General features: G+C 46.3%; 1 protein-coding gene across 1 annotated transcript in view; it reads left to right on the top strand.

The window, feature by feature from the left end:
* The window catches only part of igsf9bb (immunoglobulin superfamily, member 9Bb), a gene marked incomplete at its 3' end in the record, with an annotated part of 156,490 nt that overhangs the window by 105,827 nt on the left and 28,395 nt on the right, over positions 1–22,268 (top strand). Inside the window, exons 6-7 of the mRNA XM_038297836.1 lie at positions 11,621–11,762; positions 14,561–14,706. Coding sequence (XP_038153764.1) covers positions 11,621–11,762; positions 14,561–14,706 — 288 coding nt within the window. The remainder of the gene's footprint in view (positions 1–11,620; positions 11,763–14,560; positions 14,707–22,268) is intronic.

Genomic DNA, 22,268 nt, shown 5'->3' with positions numbered 1-22,268 from the left:
AGTCTGGAAGGCAGTGGGAATTTTCCTAAGGGGAACCAGATGACAGGCTTTAGAGAAACTATCTATTATGGTTAGGATGGTTGACATACCCTTGGAAACTGGGAGACCAGTAAAGAAATCTACTGCTATGTGGGACCATGGATGAGACGGAACAGGCAGAGGATGTAGCAGCCCAGAAGGTGGTTAGTGGGCCGGCTTATTCCTGGCACAGATGGGACAGACCAGCACGTACTCCTTCACGTCCTTGTGAAGGGACGGCTACCAAAAACGTCGTGTGATGAGGGCGATGGTTCTACTTATACCTGGATGGGCTGAGAACTTAGCTGCATGCATCCACTGAATGAGACGGGATCTGACAGAAGTTGGTACATAAGTCCTATTTGGGGGCCCGTTTTCTGGGTCAGGTTCAGAAGCCAAGGCAAGAGTGATGAGATCAGTGATCTCCCAGAACACGGCTCCAACCGTGCAAGTGGCAGGGAGAACAGGCTCTGGTGTTTCGGGCTTATCGGATGAATACAGGCGAGAAAGAGAGTCGGGCTTGATGTTCTTGGAACCAGGTCTGTAAGATATGATCAGATTAAATCTAGAGAAAAACAGAGACCAACGGGAATGACGTGGGTTAGATCTCTTTACAGACTGGATATATGACAGGTTCTTGTGATCCGTCTAAACCAAGACAGGGTGTTCAGCTCCTTCAAGCCAATGTCTCCACTCCTCCAGGGCTAGCTTGATAGCTAGTAACTCTCTGTCACCAACATCATAATTCTGCTCTGCTGGAGAAAGTCTGCGTGAGAAAAAGGCACAAGGGTGAGTTTTTTGGTCTGAGTCAGATTGCTGAGACAACACAGCTCCCACTCCGGAATCAGATGCATCCACCTCTAATATGAATTGCTTAGAGGGGTCAGGTTGAATCAGTATGGGTGCACTGGAAAAGAGAGGCTTTAGTTTGTTGAAAGCTGTATCGGCTTCTGCCAACCAGTGGAACGTCTTCTTAACAGAAGTCAGAGCTGTGAGAGGAGGAGCTGTTTGACTGTAGTTCCTGATAAATCATCTATAGAAGTTAGCAAACCCCAGGAATCTCTGAAGCTGCTTGCGGTTCTCGGGAGTAGGCCAGTCCAGAACTGCTTTTATTTTGTCTTCAGATGGCTTCACCTGCCCGCCCTCGAGCACAAACCCTAGAAAAGTGACAGAAGGTTGGTGAAATTCACATTTCTCAGCCTTTACGAAAAGTTTATTTTCAAGCAGTCTTTGAAGGACCAGACGAACGTGTTTCTTGTGGTCAGACAGGTTCTTGGAGTAGATCAGGATGTCATTGATGTATACAAAAAACAAAAACGTTGAGGAAGTCTGTGAGAACATCATTAACTAGAGCTTGGAAACAGGCAGGAGCGTTTGTCAGACCAAAAGGCATGGCCAAATATTCATATTGGCCAATGGGGGTCTTAAATGCAGTCTTCCATTCATCTCCCTCTCTTATTCTAAGAAGATGATAGGCGTTTCTTAAGTCGAGTTTGGTGAACACTGTTGCCCCTTGAACAGGTTCAAAAGCTCATGCTAGCAATAGTAAGGGATACTTATTGTTGACGGTTATCTGATTCAGCCCTCTGTAGTCTATACAGGGTCGGAGAGAACCATCCTTTTTACCCACGAAGAAAAAGCCAGCACCGAGAGGGGATGAAGACGGTCGGATGATCCCGGCAGCAAGTGACTCATTGATGTATTTCTCCATCATCCCTCTCTGAGGTTTGGAGATATTAAAGAGTCTACTGCTGGGGAGGGGAGCTCCTGGTAACAGATCAATGGCGCAGTCATATGGTCTGTGAGGTGAAAGAGACATCGCACTGACCTTGCTGAAGACTGGTGCCAAATCGTGATATTCGGAAGGAACGGAAGAAAGGTCAGGAGGGTCCATCTCCCCCTTACCTCTAGGAATAGCAGGAGCTGCAGAACGGAGACAGGAGACGTGACAGGAAGCGGACCAAGACTCAATGTGACGTTCAGCCCAGTTGATGTGAGGGTTATGAAGCTCCAACCACTCGTATCCCAGCACTAGAGATGAACATGCAGAGGGAAAAACAAAAAAAGTTAAAGTCTCACGGTGGTTTCCAGAGATCAGGAGCTCTAATGGCCATGTCTGATGAGTGACTTGATGCAGCCTTTTCCCATCAATGGCTGAAACTCTGAGAGGCTTCTTCAGAGGAATGGTCTCAATCTTCAGCTGTTGAAGCAGATTAGAGTCAATAAGGTTTCTCTCACAACCAGAGTCTATGAAGGCTGACAGAGTGAGAGTTTGATCAGAACAGAAAAGAGTTGCAGGTAACAGAAGATGAGGAGATTTTTCAGATCGTAGATGGTCCATTAACCTCCTCAAATCGTCTGACAGACCCCGGCTTTTGATTTAGCTGGACAGGTGGAAATAAAATGGCCGGGCTCACCACAATACAGACACAGATTTCCCCTGAATCTTCGTTGTCTTTCTTCATTGGAAAGCCTTGTATGCCCAATCTGCATGGGTTCAACCTCAACTCTTTCTGTAGACGAGGAGACAAAGTGAGTAGCATGAACAGGGGCGGAAGATGATTGATTCTTAATCCTTGGTCTGGTACTAGGCTCTAGAGATTCAGAAGAAACAGAAGTACTGTTAGATGCGGGAGCAGCAACAGAAAAATTATGCCTTCTTTGTCTTGACCTGTTACTAGTTCGGAGTCTATTATCCAACCGGATGGTCAATCTGATTAAATCCTCCAAACTAGCTGGTTCATCGATTGTGGCAAGTTCGTCCTTGATGTCTTCATTTAAAGCCTTAAAATAGGCACTCTTAAGTGCACACTCATTCCAGCCAGAAGCTGCGGCTTTAACCCGGAAGTCAATAGAAAAGTCTGCCACCGTCTGATTTCCTCGTCTTAAACTGAGCAAGGCTCGGGAGTCAATGGATTTGTCTGAATCTTGATTAAAGACCTGAGAAAATTCAGTTATGAATTCTGAAAAAGTGCACGAAAAACTGGATTCAGAGGAAAACCTAGCCTCCGCCCATTCAAGAGCTCGACCAGTAAGTTGAGAAAGGATGAAGGCTATTTTCCTTCTTTCATTGGAAAAACTGGCGGGTGAATGTTCAAAAATTTATCTGCACTGGAACAAAAATCCTTTACATTTGCTTTGAATACCTGAGAATCTTTCAGGAAGAGAAGGACGGAATTCCGGAAGTGACGTGACAGGTTCCGACCTTGGAGGCGGACGTGGCTCCGGAACCGGAAGTTGGGCAGGCGCTGCGTTAGCGTTTCTCACATAGCCTGCTAATTCCTGAAAAGTTTGATGTTGATTTTCCAAGCGTGTATTAAACTCACGGAGGGTTAGTTCGTGTCCTTGAATCTGAGCAGCTTGCTCCTCAATCAACCTCCGGAGGTGATCTGCTGGGCTTAGTTTGTGGCCGGAGTGTTCTGTCATGATGGGTCTCTGTGATTAAACCCACATGCAGAACACCACAGGAGACTGAATAAAAGTTCAACAGTTTATTTGGATAAACACACACAGAGTAAATAATTTGCACTGGTTCTGGTACAGGTCCGGGACTGGGTTCACAGAGTTATCTGCAGAGAGGGATTGTTTGGTTAGCCAGCAGGGGCGTCTCTAGGTTTAAGAGACAAGGGTGGCTCAGCCCCTAGAAGATAATGCGCGCACAGCGCGCGCCAAATTTTTTCAGTGCACCTGCTAAGGCGTTGTCTAAGACAAGGGTGTAACTTTGTGTTGAAAGTTGGTGGGGACGGCTCATAAGGAAAGGGAGCTACCTGCGCGACGCCTTTTTTTTTTTTGTTGGAAAGGATAAAGCCAAAAAAATGCAAATAACATTTATCAATTTAATGCTTACAGTTGAAAACATAACTGTTACAATATTCACTTATATATTTTGTGCAAAAAATATCACATAAATCTAAACAGACAGTACAAATCAAAGAAATCAAATAAATATATCAATTTTGTAGAACATTTATTGACAGTCAATTTTAGGTCACTTTTTAAAATTAATTTACTTTTAAACCAGGACTCGGACAAGATCTTATGGGGCCTTAAGCAGAATATGATTAAGCAACTCCGTCTTTCTGTCAAGAACATCCACCAGCAGGGTATCCAGGGGGGGATTTACCATTAGGCAATACTAGGCAGTTGCCTAGGGCCCCAAGTTCTGGGGGCCCCATAAAACTCTGTTTCCATGTATGGTTAATACAACTAATCCTTATTTCTGCACATTAATTATGTTTTTGATAAAAATCCTTTGGCTAAAATGCCATCAGAACGCTGATAAATAGAGAGGAAAAAGGGACAAGAAGAGAGGGACAAAACCTAGAACAAATAATGGATGTCTATTCTATTAACATTTCTCTATCTGTACAATGGGTCTGTTTTATGGGTTTACTTCTCAGGGGGCCCCCTGCCTGTCTTTGCCTAGGGCCCCAAATTTCCTAAATCCGCCCCTGAGGGTATCAATACTGATTTGATAGAATCTGGGAGAGCGGACTATGTTCAACCATCCATTTTCTTTAACCTTATCCCTCAGTGGGATCAGGAGGTGCTGGTGCATATCTCCAGCCACGTTCTGGGTGAGAGGTGGGATCACCCTGGACAGGTCACCAGTCTGTCGCAGTATGTTCAACCAGCTTAAAAGTAATCGGTAATCAGATTTATTATTTGCACTTTTACTAAGTGAACTTTCTAACTCCCTTAAATCTGAAATTCCAATGCCAAAATTGTTTAAATCTTTTATCTTTGGACCCCCTGCAGAGTGACGTCACACCTGCAAGATCCTATCCTTACCTTCCTGCTAGATTGCAAAAAGCAGCTTGCTCATGAGTTGACAACATAACACGCTAAATCTTAAATGTACGTGTACATATAAAAGAAAAAGGGGCGCAGTGCTTGCTACTGAATGGCAACACTATCAAAGTCAGGAAAAAGTTTTAAGTAAAGCCGGGATTAAAACAGTAGCAACAAGAAGCTTCAAATAAAAGGTGTTCTTTATGTTCAACCTAAACACCAACTCCGATAGACCATCAGTAGAGCAGGTGTTTAAATTAATCAATCACTGCTGCGAAAGCTTATAGCAGTGAAAGCTAATATACCACAGCCATCACTTAATAAACGCAAAATAAACAACCCTCTAAAAACGGAAAACTGTAATGACTGAAAGTCCTGTTTTTTATGTGGGAAATTATTTGCGTGTGTTTTAGTATAATTCTGATATATTGGCGCTGTTGTCTGTTTCTATGGCAACGATACTGAATGTAGTGTAGCTTAGAGACCTGCATGGGTCGAGTTTTACCAACCCGCACCCGCCCGAACCCGTTAGGATGACTACCGAACCCGACCCGTCACCCGCGGATATCTTCAATTCAAATGTTATGGGGAGAGGGCGGAGGGGGGTGATGGGGAGAAAGCGAGAGGCAACAGATTCTTTTTTCTGAGTTTTTTTGTCGGGGTTTGTGGACGGTGAGCAGCGGGGAGAACTTTTTTTTATTTTCTTTCTGAGGAGCGGCCTGAATGGGGTTTTAATCAGAATACACAGCACCGAAAGCAAAATACGTGTACAAAATATTGGTGGGGACATGTCCACACCAGTCCTTAAGGAAGTTACGCCTATGATTGTTCAGATTAACTTGTCTTCTTTATGGCTTTTATTCGGTGCTTTACTGCATTTGTTTTGGGAAAATATGAGGAAAAAATAAATACAGAAAAATTTTTTATTTTTTTTTAAATCGCAAAATAATTATAGGGTGGCTAATGCCAAAGAAAGGGTGACTGAAGCCACCCTTAAATAGGTCTAACGACGCTTATGTTAGCCAGGTAGCTATAATGTCTTGACAGAGTTTGATTCTGAGTTGTACCTGATGAGGTTCAGACTGATCGGTGGGGAGAGGGAACCGGTTGGGTCCAGAGACTGAGGGTTCAGCAGAGAGCTTAGCAGCGGCAGAGCTTAGCTTCAGGCTAGCGAGGTTCAGACCTTGAGTTGTTCTCCAAGTTCTCTCCTGAGAACTAGCTGGGAGATTCAGACTGAGGATCTTCAGGTTTGGCTTCTCGGAGCAGGCAGGCAGGTTCCCAAACATGAGCTCCTCCAGAGCTCCAGACTTTGATCAAGGTTTTCCTAAGAGGCAGAGAAGACAGAGGCAGGTTAGAATCAGAGTTACTCTCCAGAGCAGACAGAGATTCTATGTGCTGGCTGAGGTTCAGGTTCTGCTAACCAAAACTGGTCAACACTCCGGCGCTGAAGGGAAGTCAAGCCGCTGCTTATATAGCTGGTCTCCTGATGAGATGAATCAGCCTCAGGTGTGCAGGTGGCTTCAGCTCAGTAGACCCAGGGGCTCTCTGCTGGAGAAAGGTGGCAGATCTCCAGATCCCAACACTCCTGCCATCTTCCAGCAGTGACGTCACGGTGCGGTAAGCCTAGCGCCATTCTCCCCGCTTTACAAGCTAAACCAATGGGAACTACTAGACACATCTGCAATCAACAACAATTATTGAAGATTTCCAGAAGACTTCACCATTGAAATTCACCAGAGCTATAGTGAAACTGACAATGCCCACGTGCATGGCAGCTGGATGCTGGAATACATCGGGTAAGAGTGGATAAAATTAGTTATTCCACCTTTCTGATTCCTGATCCTCCACGGACGGGTTGGTCGTTGGATCGCCAACTTGAAGAGGGAGGATTTGCCATCGAACTTCTGGCCAGAGAAAAAACCCGTAATATGTAGCCAACATTTGGAAGAAGAATGTTTTCAAGATGACTTGGATAATAGCGCGTTGTGACAAACACCAGATACAGCACTGGGACTTGATCAACAGCCGATACCGCACCGTGACGTCACTAACCAGTAGGTGGCAGTAATGTTCTTTGACAAACATGGATGCCTCCAGTAAAGCACATTCACATGAAAATTACTCTGAATTAAAAACACTGATCATTTATTGAACAGGATGGAATCATTTCAGATTTAAAGAACTTTCAGAGGTTTGTATTCTGAATATAACCGGAGTTTTCCTTTATTTCCCACCATAAACTATCTATAATTATACAGTAATGAAAATGGATTTTTATTTTTGAGAAAAACAGTCAAATTCATAATTTCTTCAGACGTTTTTCCTCCTTTGAGGCTTTTTTATAGAAATGTTTGTAGCTCAGTTAGTGTTTAGTGCGTATGTTGATGTGCAGCACATCTATCTGCAAGAATAATTTCAGATTTAAAGGACTTTCAGAAGTTTGTATTTTGAATTTAACCAGACTTTTCCTTTAACCTTTTTTCTTGACTAATTGAGAAGAACCACAATTACATCACAGCCACTAATCTGGAGTCCAACTTTAATACAGGTCTTCAAATATTTAGAGCTACATATTAGAAAATATGAAGTCTTCAGTTCAAATTGTATTCATCTTTGATTTAAATAAAATCCCTCTTATCAAATCTCCTGCATATTATTCCTTTGATGTTTTCTGCTCTATCAGAAAAATAGGAAAATCTCCATTTATCCCTCATCATGGATTCAGACTATGTTTTTATCTAGTAGAGGTTTTAGGGGGAACTACCTTTATCTCCTCACCGATGGTGGCAGAGTGGGACGTCTGTGAGGATTACTGGACCTCAAAGCAGAGAAAAAAGCTGAAAACAGACTTAAAGGTTTATTTCCAAAAGTTGGAGCAGAGAGTGGTCGCGAGTAGCTGGTCCACCTGAGCAGATGGAGTAAATCAGGACACCAAGAAGACCTGATCAGAAGGAGTAGCGGTAGTACAACTGAATGAAGTTAGTCCAATCAAAGAATTCAAAATCAGGATCAATGTCTAAAGCTGTGTTCACTCCGGCCGTATTTTCTGTGATTTACACGCAAAGTCGATGAGGTTTAAAAATTTAAGTTTTGCTGCTGGACGCCGGAGCATCAACCAATCAGAAAAGCTGATCCAGGAGTATTTTGTGGAGACACAAACTAGCTGCAAACAGTCCTCGCTTCTGCAGACATTCTGCATATGAAAAATAAATAAATTCCAAGGAGTTAATTCCCAAAATGTTAAAAAAGCAGGTAGAATAAATTGTTATCTAGAGGGAAAAGAGAGCAGCTCTGATCATTATTGCTGCGCTAAAACATTTTTTATGAACTATGGAGAAACAGTTTATAAATACTCAAATTAACTAGAAATGTTATAACATGCTGATGGAAATATTCGATTGTATTTTCTGGTACTTGCAGGTTTTAGAACAAACCTTAAGAACTCTTTCTATTTACTTTCAGCTGCTATGAACAGCAGCAGGAAATCCCCCACAGGCTTGCCGCAGCAGAGAGCTTTCAGCTGAGATTTCCAGCACTGCCTCCCGGCGGTATGCTGGAGCTCCCAACAAGAACTGCAGATTTTAGTGGGATTATAATCCTCATGAACTGATAAACAGACGATGTTTGGAGGGGACTTTCTCACTTAGAAAAGTGTTAAAACTATTTTTCCAACTCATAAAGTTGGAAATTGTTGCACGCCTGACGCTCTGATGTAATCTACCTGCTCACAGTGTACGTCTAAAAACCAGGTGGGACTCAGCCTGGCAGTGAGATGGTGCTACTCAGACTCGTCTGTCCGGAAGCCAAACGAGTAGAAGAGGAATATAAAGCTCACTAGTGAAACGAGCTGCCTTGGCAATTTGTGCAATTTTGTGGTGAAAGCCCTAAAAAGAAAATGTATTTGGACAAAGACATGGAGGTGGTCGTTAGAGGCAGATCGGCCCTCGTTACCGCCTGTACACTACACAATGCACGTTCAGGCTGAAAGTCGGCCTGATAGAAATTCTTGCATGACTGGATAATCAGTAAAAATATTTACAGTGTGTGCCCGAATTTAGTGAATGCTGGGGGTCTGGAGCGGTGTTGTCCCTGGGAGGGCTGACAGGTCAGTCCAGCCCGGTGGCGGAGCGTCCGGATTGAGGTGGAGGGATTGGGCTGCTCGACTTCATGGGTATTTGGGTGGGTAGCTGTTTGGGTGGGTAGCTATTTGGGCGGGTAGCTGCTTGGGTGGGTAGCTGTTTGGGTGGGTAGCTGCTTGGGTGGGTAGCTGTTTGGGTGGGTAGCTGTTTGGGTGGGTAGCTGTTTGGGTGGGTAGCTGTTTGGGTGGGTAGCTGCTTGGGTGGGTAGCTGTTTGGGTGGGTAGCTGCTTGGGTGGGTAGCTGTTTGGGTGGGTAGCTATTTGGGTGGGTAGCTGTTTGGGTGGGTAGCTGTTTGGGTGGGTAGCTGTTTGGGTGGGTAGCTATTTGGGTGGGTAGCTGTTTGGGTGGGTAGCTGTTTGGGTGGGTAGCTGTTTGGGTGGGTAGCTATTTGGGTGGGTAGCTGCTTGGGTGGGTAGCTGTTTGGGTGGGTAGCTGTTTGGGTGGGTAGCTGTTTGGGTGGGTAGCTGTTTGGGTGGGTAGCTGCTTGGGTGGGTAGCTGTTTGGGTGGGTAGCTGTTTGGGTGGGTAGCTGTTTGGGTGGGTAGCTGTTTGGGTGGGTAGCTGTTTGGGTGGGTAGCTATTTGGGTGGGTAGCTGCTTGGGTGGGTAGCTGTTTGGGTGGGTAGCTATTTGGGTGGGTAGCTGTTTGGGTGGGTAGCTGCTTGGGTGGGTAGCTGTTTGGGTGGGTAGCTGTTTGGGTGGGTAGCTGTTTGGGTGGGTAGCTGTTTGGGTGGGTAGCTATTTGGGTGGGTAGCTGCTTGGGTGGGTAGCTGTTTGGGTGGGTAGCTGTTTGGGTGGGTAGCTGTTTGGGTGGGTAGCTGTTTGGGTGGGTAGCTGCTTGGGTGGGTAGCTGTTTGGGTGGGTAGCTGTTTGGGTGGGTAGCTGCTTGGGTGGGTGGGTAGCTGTTTGGGTGGGTAGCTGCTTGGGTGGGTAGCTGTTTGGGTGGGTAGCTGTTTGGGTGGGTAGCTGCTTGGGTGGGTAGCTGTTTGGGTGGGTAGCTGTTTGGGTGGGTAGCTGTTTGGGTGGGTAGCTGTTTGGGTGGGTAGCTGCTTGGGTGGGTAGCTGTTTGGGTGGGTAGCTGCTTGGGTGGGTAGCTGTTTGGGTGGGTAGCTATTTGGGTGGGTAGCTGTTTGGGTGGGTAGCTGTTTGGGTGGGTAGCTGTTTGGGTGGGTAGCTGCTTGGGTGGGTAGCTGTTTGGGTGGGTAGCTATTTGGGTGGGTAGCTGTTTGGGTGGGTAGCTGTTTGGGTGGGTAGCTGTTTGGGTGGGTAGCTGTTTGGGTGGGTAGCTGTTTGGGTGGGTAGCTATTTGGGTGGGTAGCTGCTTGGGTGGGTAGCTGTTTGGGTGGGTAGCTATTTGGGTGGGTAGCTGTTTGGGTGGGTAGCTGCTTGGGTGGGTAGCTGTTTGGGTGGGTAGCTGTTTGGGTGGGTAGCTGTTTGGGTGGGTAGCTGTTTGGGTGGGTAGCTATTTGGGTGGGTAGCTGCTTGGGTGGGTAGCTGTTTGGGTGGGTAGCTGTTTGGGTGGGTAGCTGTTTGGGTGGGTAGCTGTTTGGGTGGGTAGCTGCTTGGGTGGGTAGCTGTTTGGGTGGGTAGCTGTTTGGGTGGGTAGCTGCTTGGGTGGGTAGCTGTTTGGGTGGGTAGCTGCTTGGGTGGGTAGCTGTTTGGGTGGGTAGCTGCTTGGGTGGGTAGCTGTTTGGGTGGGTAGCTGCTTGGGTGGGTAGCTGTTTGGGTGGGTAGCTGTTTGGGTGGGTAGCTGTTTGGGTGGGTAGCTGCTTGGGTGGGTAGCTGCTTGGGTGGGTAGCTGTTTGGGTGGGTAGCTGTTTGGGTGGGTAGCTGTTTGGGTGGGTAGCTGCTTGGGTGGGTAGGTGCTTGGGTGGGTAGCTGTTTGGGTGGGTAGCTGTTTGGGTGGGTAGCTGCTTGGGTGGGTAGCTGTTTGGGTGGGTAGCTGTTTGGGTGGGTAGCTGTTTGGGTGGGGTTCTTGGCCAATCTGGGATCTGTGTGCTCCTCTCTGGTGCCCTATGGACGTTAGTGTTAGCTTGGATCCGGTCGGGCTGGCCTGGGCTCACAGGAGCTACACTGGTGGGCATCCCTCCCTCTTTACCGCTACGTGCGCTGTGTAAAAATTGCCCAGAGAAACATTTATACTGGTTTTATTTTTTTTTACTGCGGTTGTGACTGTGATCCAAACCAGGATGAAATCCTGATGGTCGATTCCTTCCTGATAGGATTATCCCAAACAAACCTTTATTTTTCTGTTACATTTAGGACCAAAAGCAGCGTCTTTACAGTATGACACCACTTTGCTTTCTGTTTCTCTAAGAGCTGCTCTCAGCAGAGCTCATACAGATGAAGAGTAAGAGCTTAAACGATCAAATGAAAAAACGTTTTGTTTGTCCAGTTTTTCTGTAGTTGGCAGAAAGTCCGTCTTTTACAGCAGACCGGTCTCTTGGTTTCCTCTGACTCTTTTTCAATTGCATTTCTTTCTAACAATGCAAAGATTAACTTTGACCCTGTTCATCTAGATGTGTGATGTCCCCAGAGCGACGAGATGGGAGCTCCCAGTTCCCAAATCAGCCCTGATTCATTGCTGATTTCTCTGCAGAGCTTTAGATTAAACAGACGCTAGGCCACCATCTTGTTTTTGGATACGGTGAAACCGTTCTCTCTGTCCCACCAGGTCCTCCTTTCATCACGTCCCCACCAGTCAACATCACGGTGAACATCTCGCAGGACGCATTCTTCAGCTGCCGTGCCGAGGCCTATCCTGGCAACTTGACGTTCACCTGGTTGTGGGAGGAGGACAACGTCTTCTTCAAGAAGTAAAGTTATGATCATGTTCATTACTGTTTGTTCTTCTAGCTCAGTGATTAGAGCGGTTCGCTCATCTGGCTAATCAAAAAGGTGCCGCTGTTCTGTCAGATGAGCATACCTATAGTCGATATGCATGCGAAAGACGTCAGAATTACATTTATCCCTTCAGTCATGTACATAAAAAACTATTTAAGGTCAGATCGCCATACACTTTAAAAACACCAAAAAGTCAGTAATTAAAATTTTTTTTTTGTCATTTGCTGCATTTCTCTCACTCTTACCCCCTTTCCTGTCAGCCTATTGTCCAAAAAGATGCCATCAAATGGTTTTCCCTTTATAGAAAACTTTGAATTAATTTGACTGTATGACCTGGTTGAATTGTGAATTGCAGCTATATAAATAAACTGCCATCAGGAAGGAGCTGTGGTGCAGAAGAAGTTCCCACAATAGAACCAGCTGGAAAAAACAGACAGGCTCTAAGGTTCTGATCCAATTCAATGCAGTTTGTTTCTACAGCGCCAATTCACAACACATCATCTCAAGGCACTCTAAAATTCACCAGATCATCCAGTCAGATTGATTCAAAGTTTTCTATCTAAGGACAACCAGTTGATTGCATCGACTCATTGACTCTTCAGCAATCCCTCTCACTAAGCATGCTTGTAGCGACAGTGGAGAGGAAAAACTCCCTTTGAACAGGAAGAAACCTCCAGCAGAACCAGGATCAGTGTGAGCGGCCATCTGCTGAGGCCCACTGGGGTTCAAGGAGACAGAAGCAGAGATACAGAGAGGAACTATAAAAGGCAGCCTGATCCAGGAAACACACAGCCAGTGATACGAGCTCCGAGCCAGCTCCCCTGTCAGAGGATGAAGAGAGCACATCCAGTTAGTCACAGTCAGAGAAACAGGTCTACACTGAAAAACAGGCCAAGCTCCAACATCTAGAAACAAAGGTGTTGATGGCAGCAGCACAGCTGATATTTCTCTCCAGGATGGAGTCACAGCCAAACAGGAACAGACCAGATGAAGCTACTATGAGAAAAAGCAGAGAGAGCAGAACGTTAGAGATTGAACTAACAGATTCTGCAGAGTGGGAGAATAGAGATAGAATGAAGCAGAATGATGAAAAAGGGGTCCCTATGTCCTCCAAAAGTCTAAGCCTATAGCAGCATAACTATAGAGATAGCTCAGGATAACCTGAGCCACTCTAACTAGAAGCTTTATCAAAAAGGAAAGTTTTAAGCCTAGCCTTAAAAGTAGACAGGGTGTCTGCCTCACGGACTAAAACTGGTAGTTGGTTCCACAGGAGAGGAGCCTGATGACCAAAAGATCTGCCTCCCATTCTACTTTTAGAAATTCTAGGAACCACTAGTAAACCTGCAGATTGAGAGCGAGGTGCTCTGTTAGGAACATAAGGAACAATCAGATCTCTGATATCAGATGGAGCTTGGCCATTTAAGGCTTTATATGTGAGAAGGAGGATTTTAAATTCTATTCTGGATTTAACAGGAAGCCAATGAAGAGAAGCCAGGATAGGAGAGATATGATCTCTCTTTTTAATTTTTATCAGAACTCTGGCTGCAGCATTTTGGATCAGCTGAAGGCTTTTAACTACAGTTTGTGGACTTCCTGATAGTAAAGAATTACAATAGTCCAGCCTTGAAGTAACAAATGCATGGACTAGTTTCTCAGCATCACCCCTGGACAGGAGATTTCTCATTTTTGCAATGTTCCTCAGATGAAAGAAGGAAATTCTAGAAACCTCTTTGATCTGGGATTTAAATGACAGGTCCTGATCAAAAATAACACCAAGATTTTTTACTTTATTTTAGATAAGAAAGGAAGATTGGATATAGGTCTTTAATTGACCAAGTCATCTGGGTCAAGAGACAGTTTCTTAAGTAAAGGTTTAATTATAGAAACCTTAAAAGCTACCTGTAATGAGGAGAAATGGTCTGCTCTTGCTTTACAAAGGGTCCTCTTATACAGCAGTAACCTATTTTTCCAGACTAGGTAGGTTTCCACTAGGCCTATGGAGCGATACTTTCTCTCCAGTTTCCTAGCATTTTGCTTCAAAGTACGCAGCTCTGCATTAAACCAAGGAGCAAGCTTTCTATTTTTAACGGTTTTCATTGTTGTCTAAGGCAGTACGCAGAGAACTAGCACCCCCATCAACCTGTGAAGGGGAATAAACTAAGCTTTTGCACTCTGCAGCCCTGCTCAGTGAAACAGGAGAGAGAAAGTGAAACAGACTCTTTAAAATTTATAACTGTACTATCTGATAATCATCTCTTAAAGTGAAACCTTCTTTTGGGGGAGGAGAACTCTGTTAAAGTAATCCTTAGAGTTATTAAAAAGTGGTCAGAGAGGACAGGGTTGTGAGGAAATACTGTTATTTCTTCACATTCTATGCCGTATGTCAGCACAAGATCCAAGTATGAAGATGAGAATGCGTGGGACTATTCACATTTTGAACAAAGCCAATAGTGTCTAAGATAGCATTAAAGGCTGCTCTTAAGCTATCGCCTTTACTATCCTTTATGGATATTAAAATCTCCCACTATGATGACCCTGTCAGTATTTAATACCAAATCAGAAAGGAACTCTGAAAACTCATCTAAAAATTGATAGTAAGGACCTGGTGGACGATACAAAGTTACAAAAAGAAGAGGTTTTCTTGCTTTGAAATTAAGAATATTTAAACTAAGGGTTAAATGTTCAAAAGAGATTTAATTATTAACTGCCTTTGGAGTAATCCGTAAGTCAGACTGAAAGACTGATCCCATTCTTGTCTTCCCGTTCACAGTGACCTCAAACGGAGAGTCAGTATTGTCACTGATGGTTCCCTCATCATCATCCAAGTCAAGCCAGAGGATAGTGGGAAATATACCTGTTCCCCCAGCAACAGCATGGGCACACCCCCGTCTGCCTCGGCCTACCTGGCCGTCCAATGTAAGTCAGCCGTCTACTTTTAAACCATCTTTTCCTTTTTTACCCTGAGCTTTTTAGATCTTCTTCATGGTGGTTTTACTCCAACCTTAAACACCTCTGTTTTTTTTCCTCCTGACAATACGTATTATGTGAGTGCTGCACAAAGCAACTGTGTTCAATGAAATGGATGGATGGATGGATGGATGGATGGATGGATGGATGGATGGATGGATGGATGGATGGATGATGGATGGATGGATGGATGGATGGATGGATGGATGGATGATGGATGGATGGATGGATGGATGGATGGATGGATGGATGGATGGATGGATGGATGGATGGATGGATGGATGGATGGATGGATGGATGATGGATGGATGGATGGATGGATGATGGATGGATGGATGGATGATGGATGGATGGATGGATGGATGATGGATGGATGATGGATGGATGGATGGATGGATGGATGGATGGATGGATGGATGGATGGATGGATGGATGGATGGATGGATGGATGATGGATGGATGGATGGATGGATGGATGGATGGATGGATGGATGGATGGATGGATGGATGGATGGATGGATGGATGATGGATGGATGGATGGATGGATGGATGGATGGATGATGGATGGATGGATGGATGGATGATGGATGGATGGATGGATGGATGGATGGATGGATGGATGGATGGATGGATGGATGGATGGATGGATGGATGGATGGATGGATGGATGGATGGATGGATGGATGGATGGATGGATGGATGGATGGATGGATGGATGGATGGATGGATGGATGGATGGATGGATGGATGGATGGATGATGGATGGATGGATGGATGGATGATGGATGGATGGATGGATGGATGGATGGATGGATGGATGGATGGATGGATGGATGGATGGATGGATGGATGGATGGATGGATGGATGGATGGATGGATGATGGATGGATGGATGGATGGATGGATGGATGGATGGATGGATGGATGGATGGATGGATGGATGGATGGATGGATGGATGGATGGATGGATGGATGGATGGATGGATGGATGGATGGATGGATGATGGATGGATGGATGGATGGATGGATGGATGGATGGATGGATGGATGGATGGATGGATGGATGGATGGATGGATGGATGGATGGATGGATGGATGGATGGATGGATGGATGGATGGATGGATGATGGATGGATGGATGGATGGATGGATGATGGATGGATGGATGATGGATGGATGGATGGATGGATGGATGGATGGATGGATGGATGGATGATGGATGGATGGATGGATGGATGGATGGATGGATGGATGGATGGATGGATGGATGGATGGATGGATGGATGGATGGATGGATGGATGGATGATGGATGGATGGATGGATGGATGGATGGATGATGGATGGATGGATGGATGGATGGATGGATGGATGGATGGATGGATGGATGGATGGATGGATGGATGGATGGATGGATGGATGGATGGATGGATGGATGGATGGATGGATGATGGATGGATGGATGGATGGATGGATGGATGGATGGATGGATGGATGGATGGATGGATGGATGGATGGATGGATGGATGGATGGATGGATGATGGATGGATGGATGGATGGATGGATGGATGGATGGATGGATGGATGGATGGATGGATGGATGGATGGATGGATGGATGATGGATGGATGGATGGATGGATGGATGGATGGATGGATGGATGGATGATGGATGGATGGATGGATGGATGGATGATGGATGGATGGATGATGGATGGATGGATGGATGGATGGATGGATGGATGGATGGATGGATGGATGGATGGATGGATGGATGATGGATGGATGGATGGATGGATGGATGGATGGATGGATGGATGATGGATGGATGGATGGATGGATGGATGGATGATGGATGGATGGATGGATGGATGGATGGATGGATGGATGGATGGATGGATGGATGGATGGATGGATGGATGGATGGATGGATGGATGGATGGATGGATGGATGGATGGATGGATGGATGGATGGATGGATGGATGGATGGATGGATGGATGGATGGATGGATGGATGGATGGATGGATGGATGGATGGATGGATGGATGGATGGATGGATGGATGGATGGATGGATGGATGGATGGATGGATGGATGGATGGATGGATGGATGGATGGATGGATGGATGGATGGATGGATGGATGATGGATGGATGGATGGATGGATGGATGGATGGATGGATGGATGGATGGATGGATGGATGGATGATGGATGGATGGATGGATGATGGATGGATGGATGGATGATGGATGGATGGATGGATGGATGATGGATGGATGGATGGATGGATGGATGGATGGATGGATGGATGGATGATGGATGGATGATGGATGGATGGATGGATGGATGGATGGATGGATGGATGGATGGATGGATGGATGATGGATGGATGGATGGATGGATGGATGGATGATGGATGGATGGATGGATGGATGGATGGATGGATGGATGGATGGATGGATGGATGGATGGATGATGGATGGATGGATGGATGGATGGATGGATGGATGGATGGATGGATGGATGGATGGATGGATGGATGGATGGATGGATGGATGGATGGATGGATGGATGGATGGATGGATGGATGGATGGATGGATGGATGATGGATGGATGGATGGATGGATGGATGGATGGATGGATGGATGGATGGATGGATGGATGGATGGATGGATGGATGGATGGATGATGGATGGATGATGGATGGATGGATGGATGGATGGATGGATGGATGGATGGATGATGGATGGATGGATGGATGATGGATGGATGGATGGATGGATGGATGGATGGATGGATGGATGGATGGATGGATGGATGGATGGATGGATGGATGGATGGATGGATGATGGATGGATGGATGGATGGATGGATGGATGGATGGATGGATGGATGGATGATGGATGGATGATGGATGGATGGATGGATGGATGGATGATGGATGGATGGATGGATGGATGGATGGATGGATGGATGATGGATGGATGATGGATGGATGGATGGATGGATGGATGGATGGATGGATGGATGGATGGATGGATGGATGGATGGATGGATGGATGGATGGATGGATGGATGGATGGATGGATGGATGGATGGATGGATGGATGGATGGATGGATGGATGGATGGATGGATGGATGGATGGATGGATGGATGGATGGATGGATGGATGGATGATGGATGGATGGATGGATGGATGGATGGATGATGGATGGATGGATGGATGGATGGATGATGGATGGATGGATGGATGGATGGATGGATGGATGGATGGATGGATGGATGATGGATGGATGGATGGATGGATGGATGGATGGATGGATGGATGGATGGATGGATGGATGGATGGATGGATGGATGGATGGATGGATGGATGGATGGATGGATGGATGGATGGATGGATGGATGGATGGATGGATGGATGGATGGATGATGGATGGATGGATGGATGGATGGATGGATGGATGGATGGATGGATGGATGGATGGATGGATGGATGGATGATGGATGGATGGATGGATGGATGGATGGATGGATGGATGGATGGATGATGGATGGATGGATGGATGGATGGATGGATGGATGGATGGATGGATGGATGGATGATGGATGGATGGATGGATGGATGGATGGATGGATGGATGATGGATGGATGGATGGATGGATGATGGATGGATGGATGGATGGATGGATGGATGGATGGATGGATGATGGATGGATGGATGGATGATGGATGGATGGATGGATGGATGGATGATGGATGGATGGATGGATGGATGGATGGATGGATGGATGGATGGATGGATGGATGGATGGATGGATGGATGGATGGATGGATGATGGATGGATGGATGGATGGATGATGGATGGATGGATGATGGATGGATGGATGGATGGATGGATGGATGGATGGATGGATGGATGGATGGATGATGGATGGATGGATGGATGGATGGATGGATGGATGGATGGATGGATGGATGGATGGATGGATGATGGATGGATGGATGGATGGATGGATGGATGGATGGATGGATGGATGGATGGATGGATGGATGGATGGATGGATGGATGGATGGATGGATGGATGGATGGATGGATGGATGGATGGATGGATGGATGGATGGATGGATGGATGGATGGATGGATGGATGGATGGATGGATGGATGATGGATGGATGGATGGATGGATGGATGATGGATGGATGGATGGATGGATGGATGGATGGATGGATGATGGATGGATGGATGGATGGATGGATGATGGATGGATGGATGGATGATGGATGGATGGATGGATGGATGGATGGATGGATGGATGGATGGATGGATGGATGGATGATGGATGGATGGATGGATGGATGGATGGATGATGGATGGATGGATGGATGGATGGATGGATGGATGGATGGATGGATGGATGGATGGATGGATGGATGGATGGATGGATGGATGGATGATGGATGGATGGATGGATGGATGGATGGATGGATGGATGGATGGATGGATGGATGGATGGATGGATGGATGGATGGATGGATGGATGGATGGATGATGGATGATGGATGGATGGATGGATGGATGGATGGATGGATGGATGGATGGATGGATGGATGATGGATGGATGGATGGATGGATGGATGGATGGATGGATGGATGGATGGATGGATGGATGGATGGATGGATGGATGGATGGATGGATGGATGGATGGATGGATGGATGGATGGATGGATGGATGGATGGATGGATGGATGGATGGATGGATGGATGATGGATGGATGGATGGATGATGGATGGATGGATGGATGGATGGATGGATGGATGATGGATGGATGGATGGATGGATGGATGGATGGATGGATGGATGGATGGATGGATGGATGATGGATGGATGGATGGATGGATGGATGGATGGATGGATGGATGGATGGATGGATGGATGGATGGATGGATGGATGATGGATGGATGGATGGATGGATGGATGGATGGATGGATGGATGGATGATGGATGGATGGATGGATGGATGGATGGATGGATGGATGGATGGATGGATGGATGGATGGATGATGGATGGATGGATGGATGGATGGATGGATGGATGGATGGATGGATGATGGATGGATGGATGGATGGATGGATGATGGATGGATGGATGGATGGATGGATGGATGGATGGATGGATGGATGGATGGATGGATGGATGGATGGATGGATGGATGGATGGATGGATGGATGGATGGATGGATGGATGGATGGATGATGGATGGATGGATGGATGGATGGATGGATGGATGGATGGATGATGGATGGATGGATGGATGGATGGATGATGGATGGATGGATGGATGGATGGATGGATGGATGGATGGATGGATGGATGATGGATGGATGGATGGATGGATGGATGGATGGATGGATGGATGGATGGATGGATGGATGGATGGATGGATGGATGGATGGATGGATGGATGGATGGATGGATGGATGGATGGATGGATGGATGGATGGATGGATGGATGGATGGATGGATGGATGGATGGATGGATGGATGGATGGATGGATGGATGGATGGATGGATGGATGGATGGATGGATGGATGGATGGATGGATGGATGGATGGATGGATGGATGGATGGATGGATGGATGGATGGATGGATGGATGGATGGATGGATGGATGATGGATGGATGGATGGATGGATGGATGGATGGATGGATGGATGGATGGATGGATGATGGATGGATGGATGGATGGATGGATGGATGGATGGATGGATGGATGGATGGATGGATGGATGGATGGATGGATGGATGGATGATGGATGGATGGATGGATGGATGGATGGATGATGGATGGATGGATGGATGGATGGATGGATGGATGGATGGATGGATGGATGGATGGATGGATGGATGGATGGATGGATGATGGATGGATGGATGGATGGATGGATGGATGGATGGATGGATGGATGGATGGATGGATGGATGGATGGATGGATGGATGGATGGATGGATGGATGGATGGATGGATGGATGGATGGATGATGGATGGATGGATGGATGGATGGATGGATGGATGGATGGATGGATGGATGGATGGATGGATGGATGGATGGATGGATGGATGGATGGATGGATGGATGGATGGATGGATGGATGGATGGATGGATGGATGGATGGATGATGGATGGATGGATGGATGGATGGATGGATGGATGGATGGATGGATGGATGGATGGATGGATGGATGGATGGATGGATGGATGGATGATGGATGGATGGATGGATGGATGGATGGATGGATGGATGGATGGATGATGGATGGATGGATGGATGGATGGATGGATGGATGGATGGATGGATGGATGGATGGATGGATGGATGATGGATGGATGGATGGATGGATGGATGGATGGATGGATGGATGATGGATGGATGGATGGATGGATGGATGGATGGATGGATGGATGGATGGATGGATGGATGGATGGATGGATGATGGATGGATGGATGGATGATGGATGGATGGATGGATGGATGGATGGATGGATGGATGGATGGATGGATGGATGGATGGATGGATGGATGGATGGATGGATGGATGGATGGATGGATGGATGGATGGATGATGGATGGATGGATGGATGGATGGATGGATGGATGGATGGATGGATGGATGGATGGATGGATGGATGGATGGATGGATGGATGATGGATGGATGGATGGATGGATGGATGGATGGATGGATGGATGGATGGATGGATGGATGGATGATGGATGGATGGATGGATGGATGGATGGATGGATGGATGGATGGATGGATGGATGGATGGATGGATGATGGATGGATGGATGGATGGATGGATGATGGATGGATGGATGGATGGATGGATGATGGATGGATGGATGGATGGATGGATGGATGGATGGATGGATGGATGGATGATGGATGGATGGATGGATGGATGGATGGATGGATGGATGGATGGATGGATGGATGGATGGATGGATGGATGATGGATGGATGATGGATGGATGGATGGATGGATGGATGGATGGATGGATGGATGGATGGATGGATGATGGATGGATGGATGGATGGATGGATGGATGGATGGATGGATGGATGGATGGATGATGGATGGATGGATGGATGGATGGATGGATGGATGGATGGATGGATGGATGGATGGATGGATGGATGGATGGATGGATGATGGATGGATGGATGATGGATGGATGGATGGATGGATGGATGGATGATGGATGGATGGATGGATGGATGGATGGATGGATGGATGGATGGATGGATGGATGGATGGATGGATGGATGGATGGATGGATGGATGGATGGATGGATGGATGGATGATGGATGGATGGATGGATGGATGATGGATGGATGGATGGATGGATGGATGGATGGATGGATGGATGGATGGATGGATGGATGGATGGATGGATGGATGATGGATGGATGGATGGATGGATGGATGGATGGATG

The sequence above is a fragment of the Cyprinodon tularosa genome, unplaced genomic scaffold (genome assembly GCF_016077235.1).
Source record: "Cyprinodon tularosa strain WSP-4 unplaced genomic scaffold, ASM1607723v1 ctg399, whole genome shotgun sequence".
Classification (NCBI taxonomy): Eukaryota; Metazoa; Chordata; class Actinopteri; order Cyprinodontiformes; family Cyprinodontidae; genus Cyprinodon; species Cyprinodon tularosa.
The sequence above is the reverse complement of the archived record's forward strand: the minus strand, read 5'-3'. Positions and strand labels throughout refer to the sequence as shown.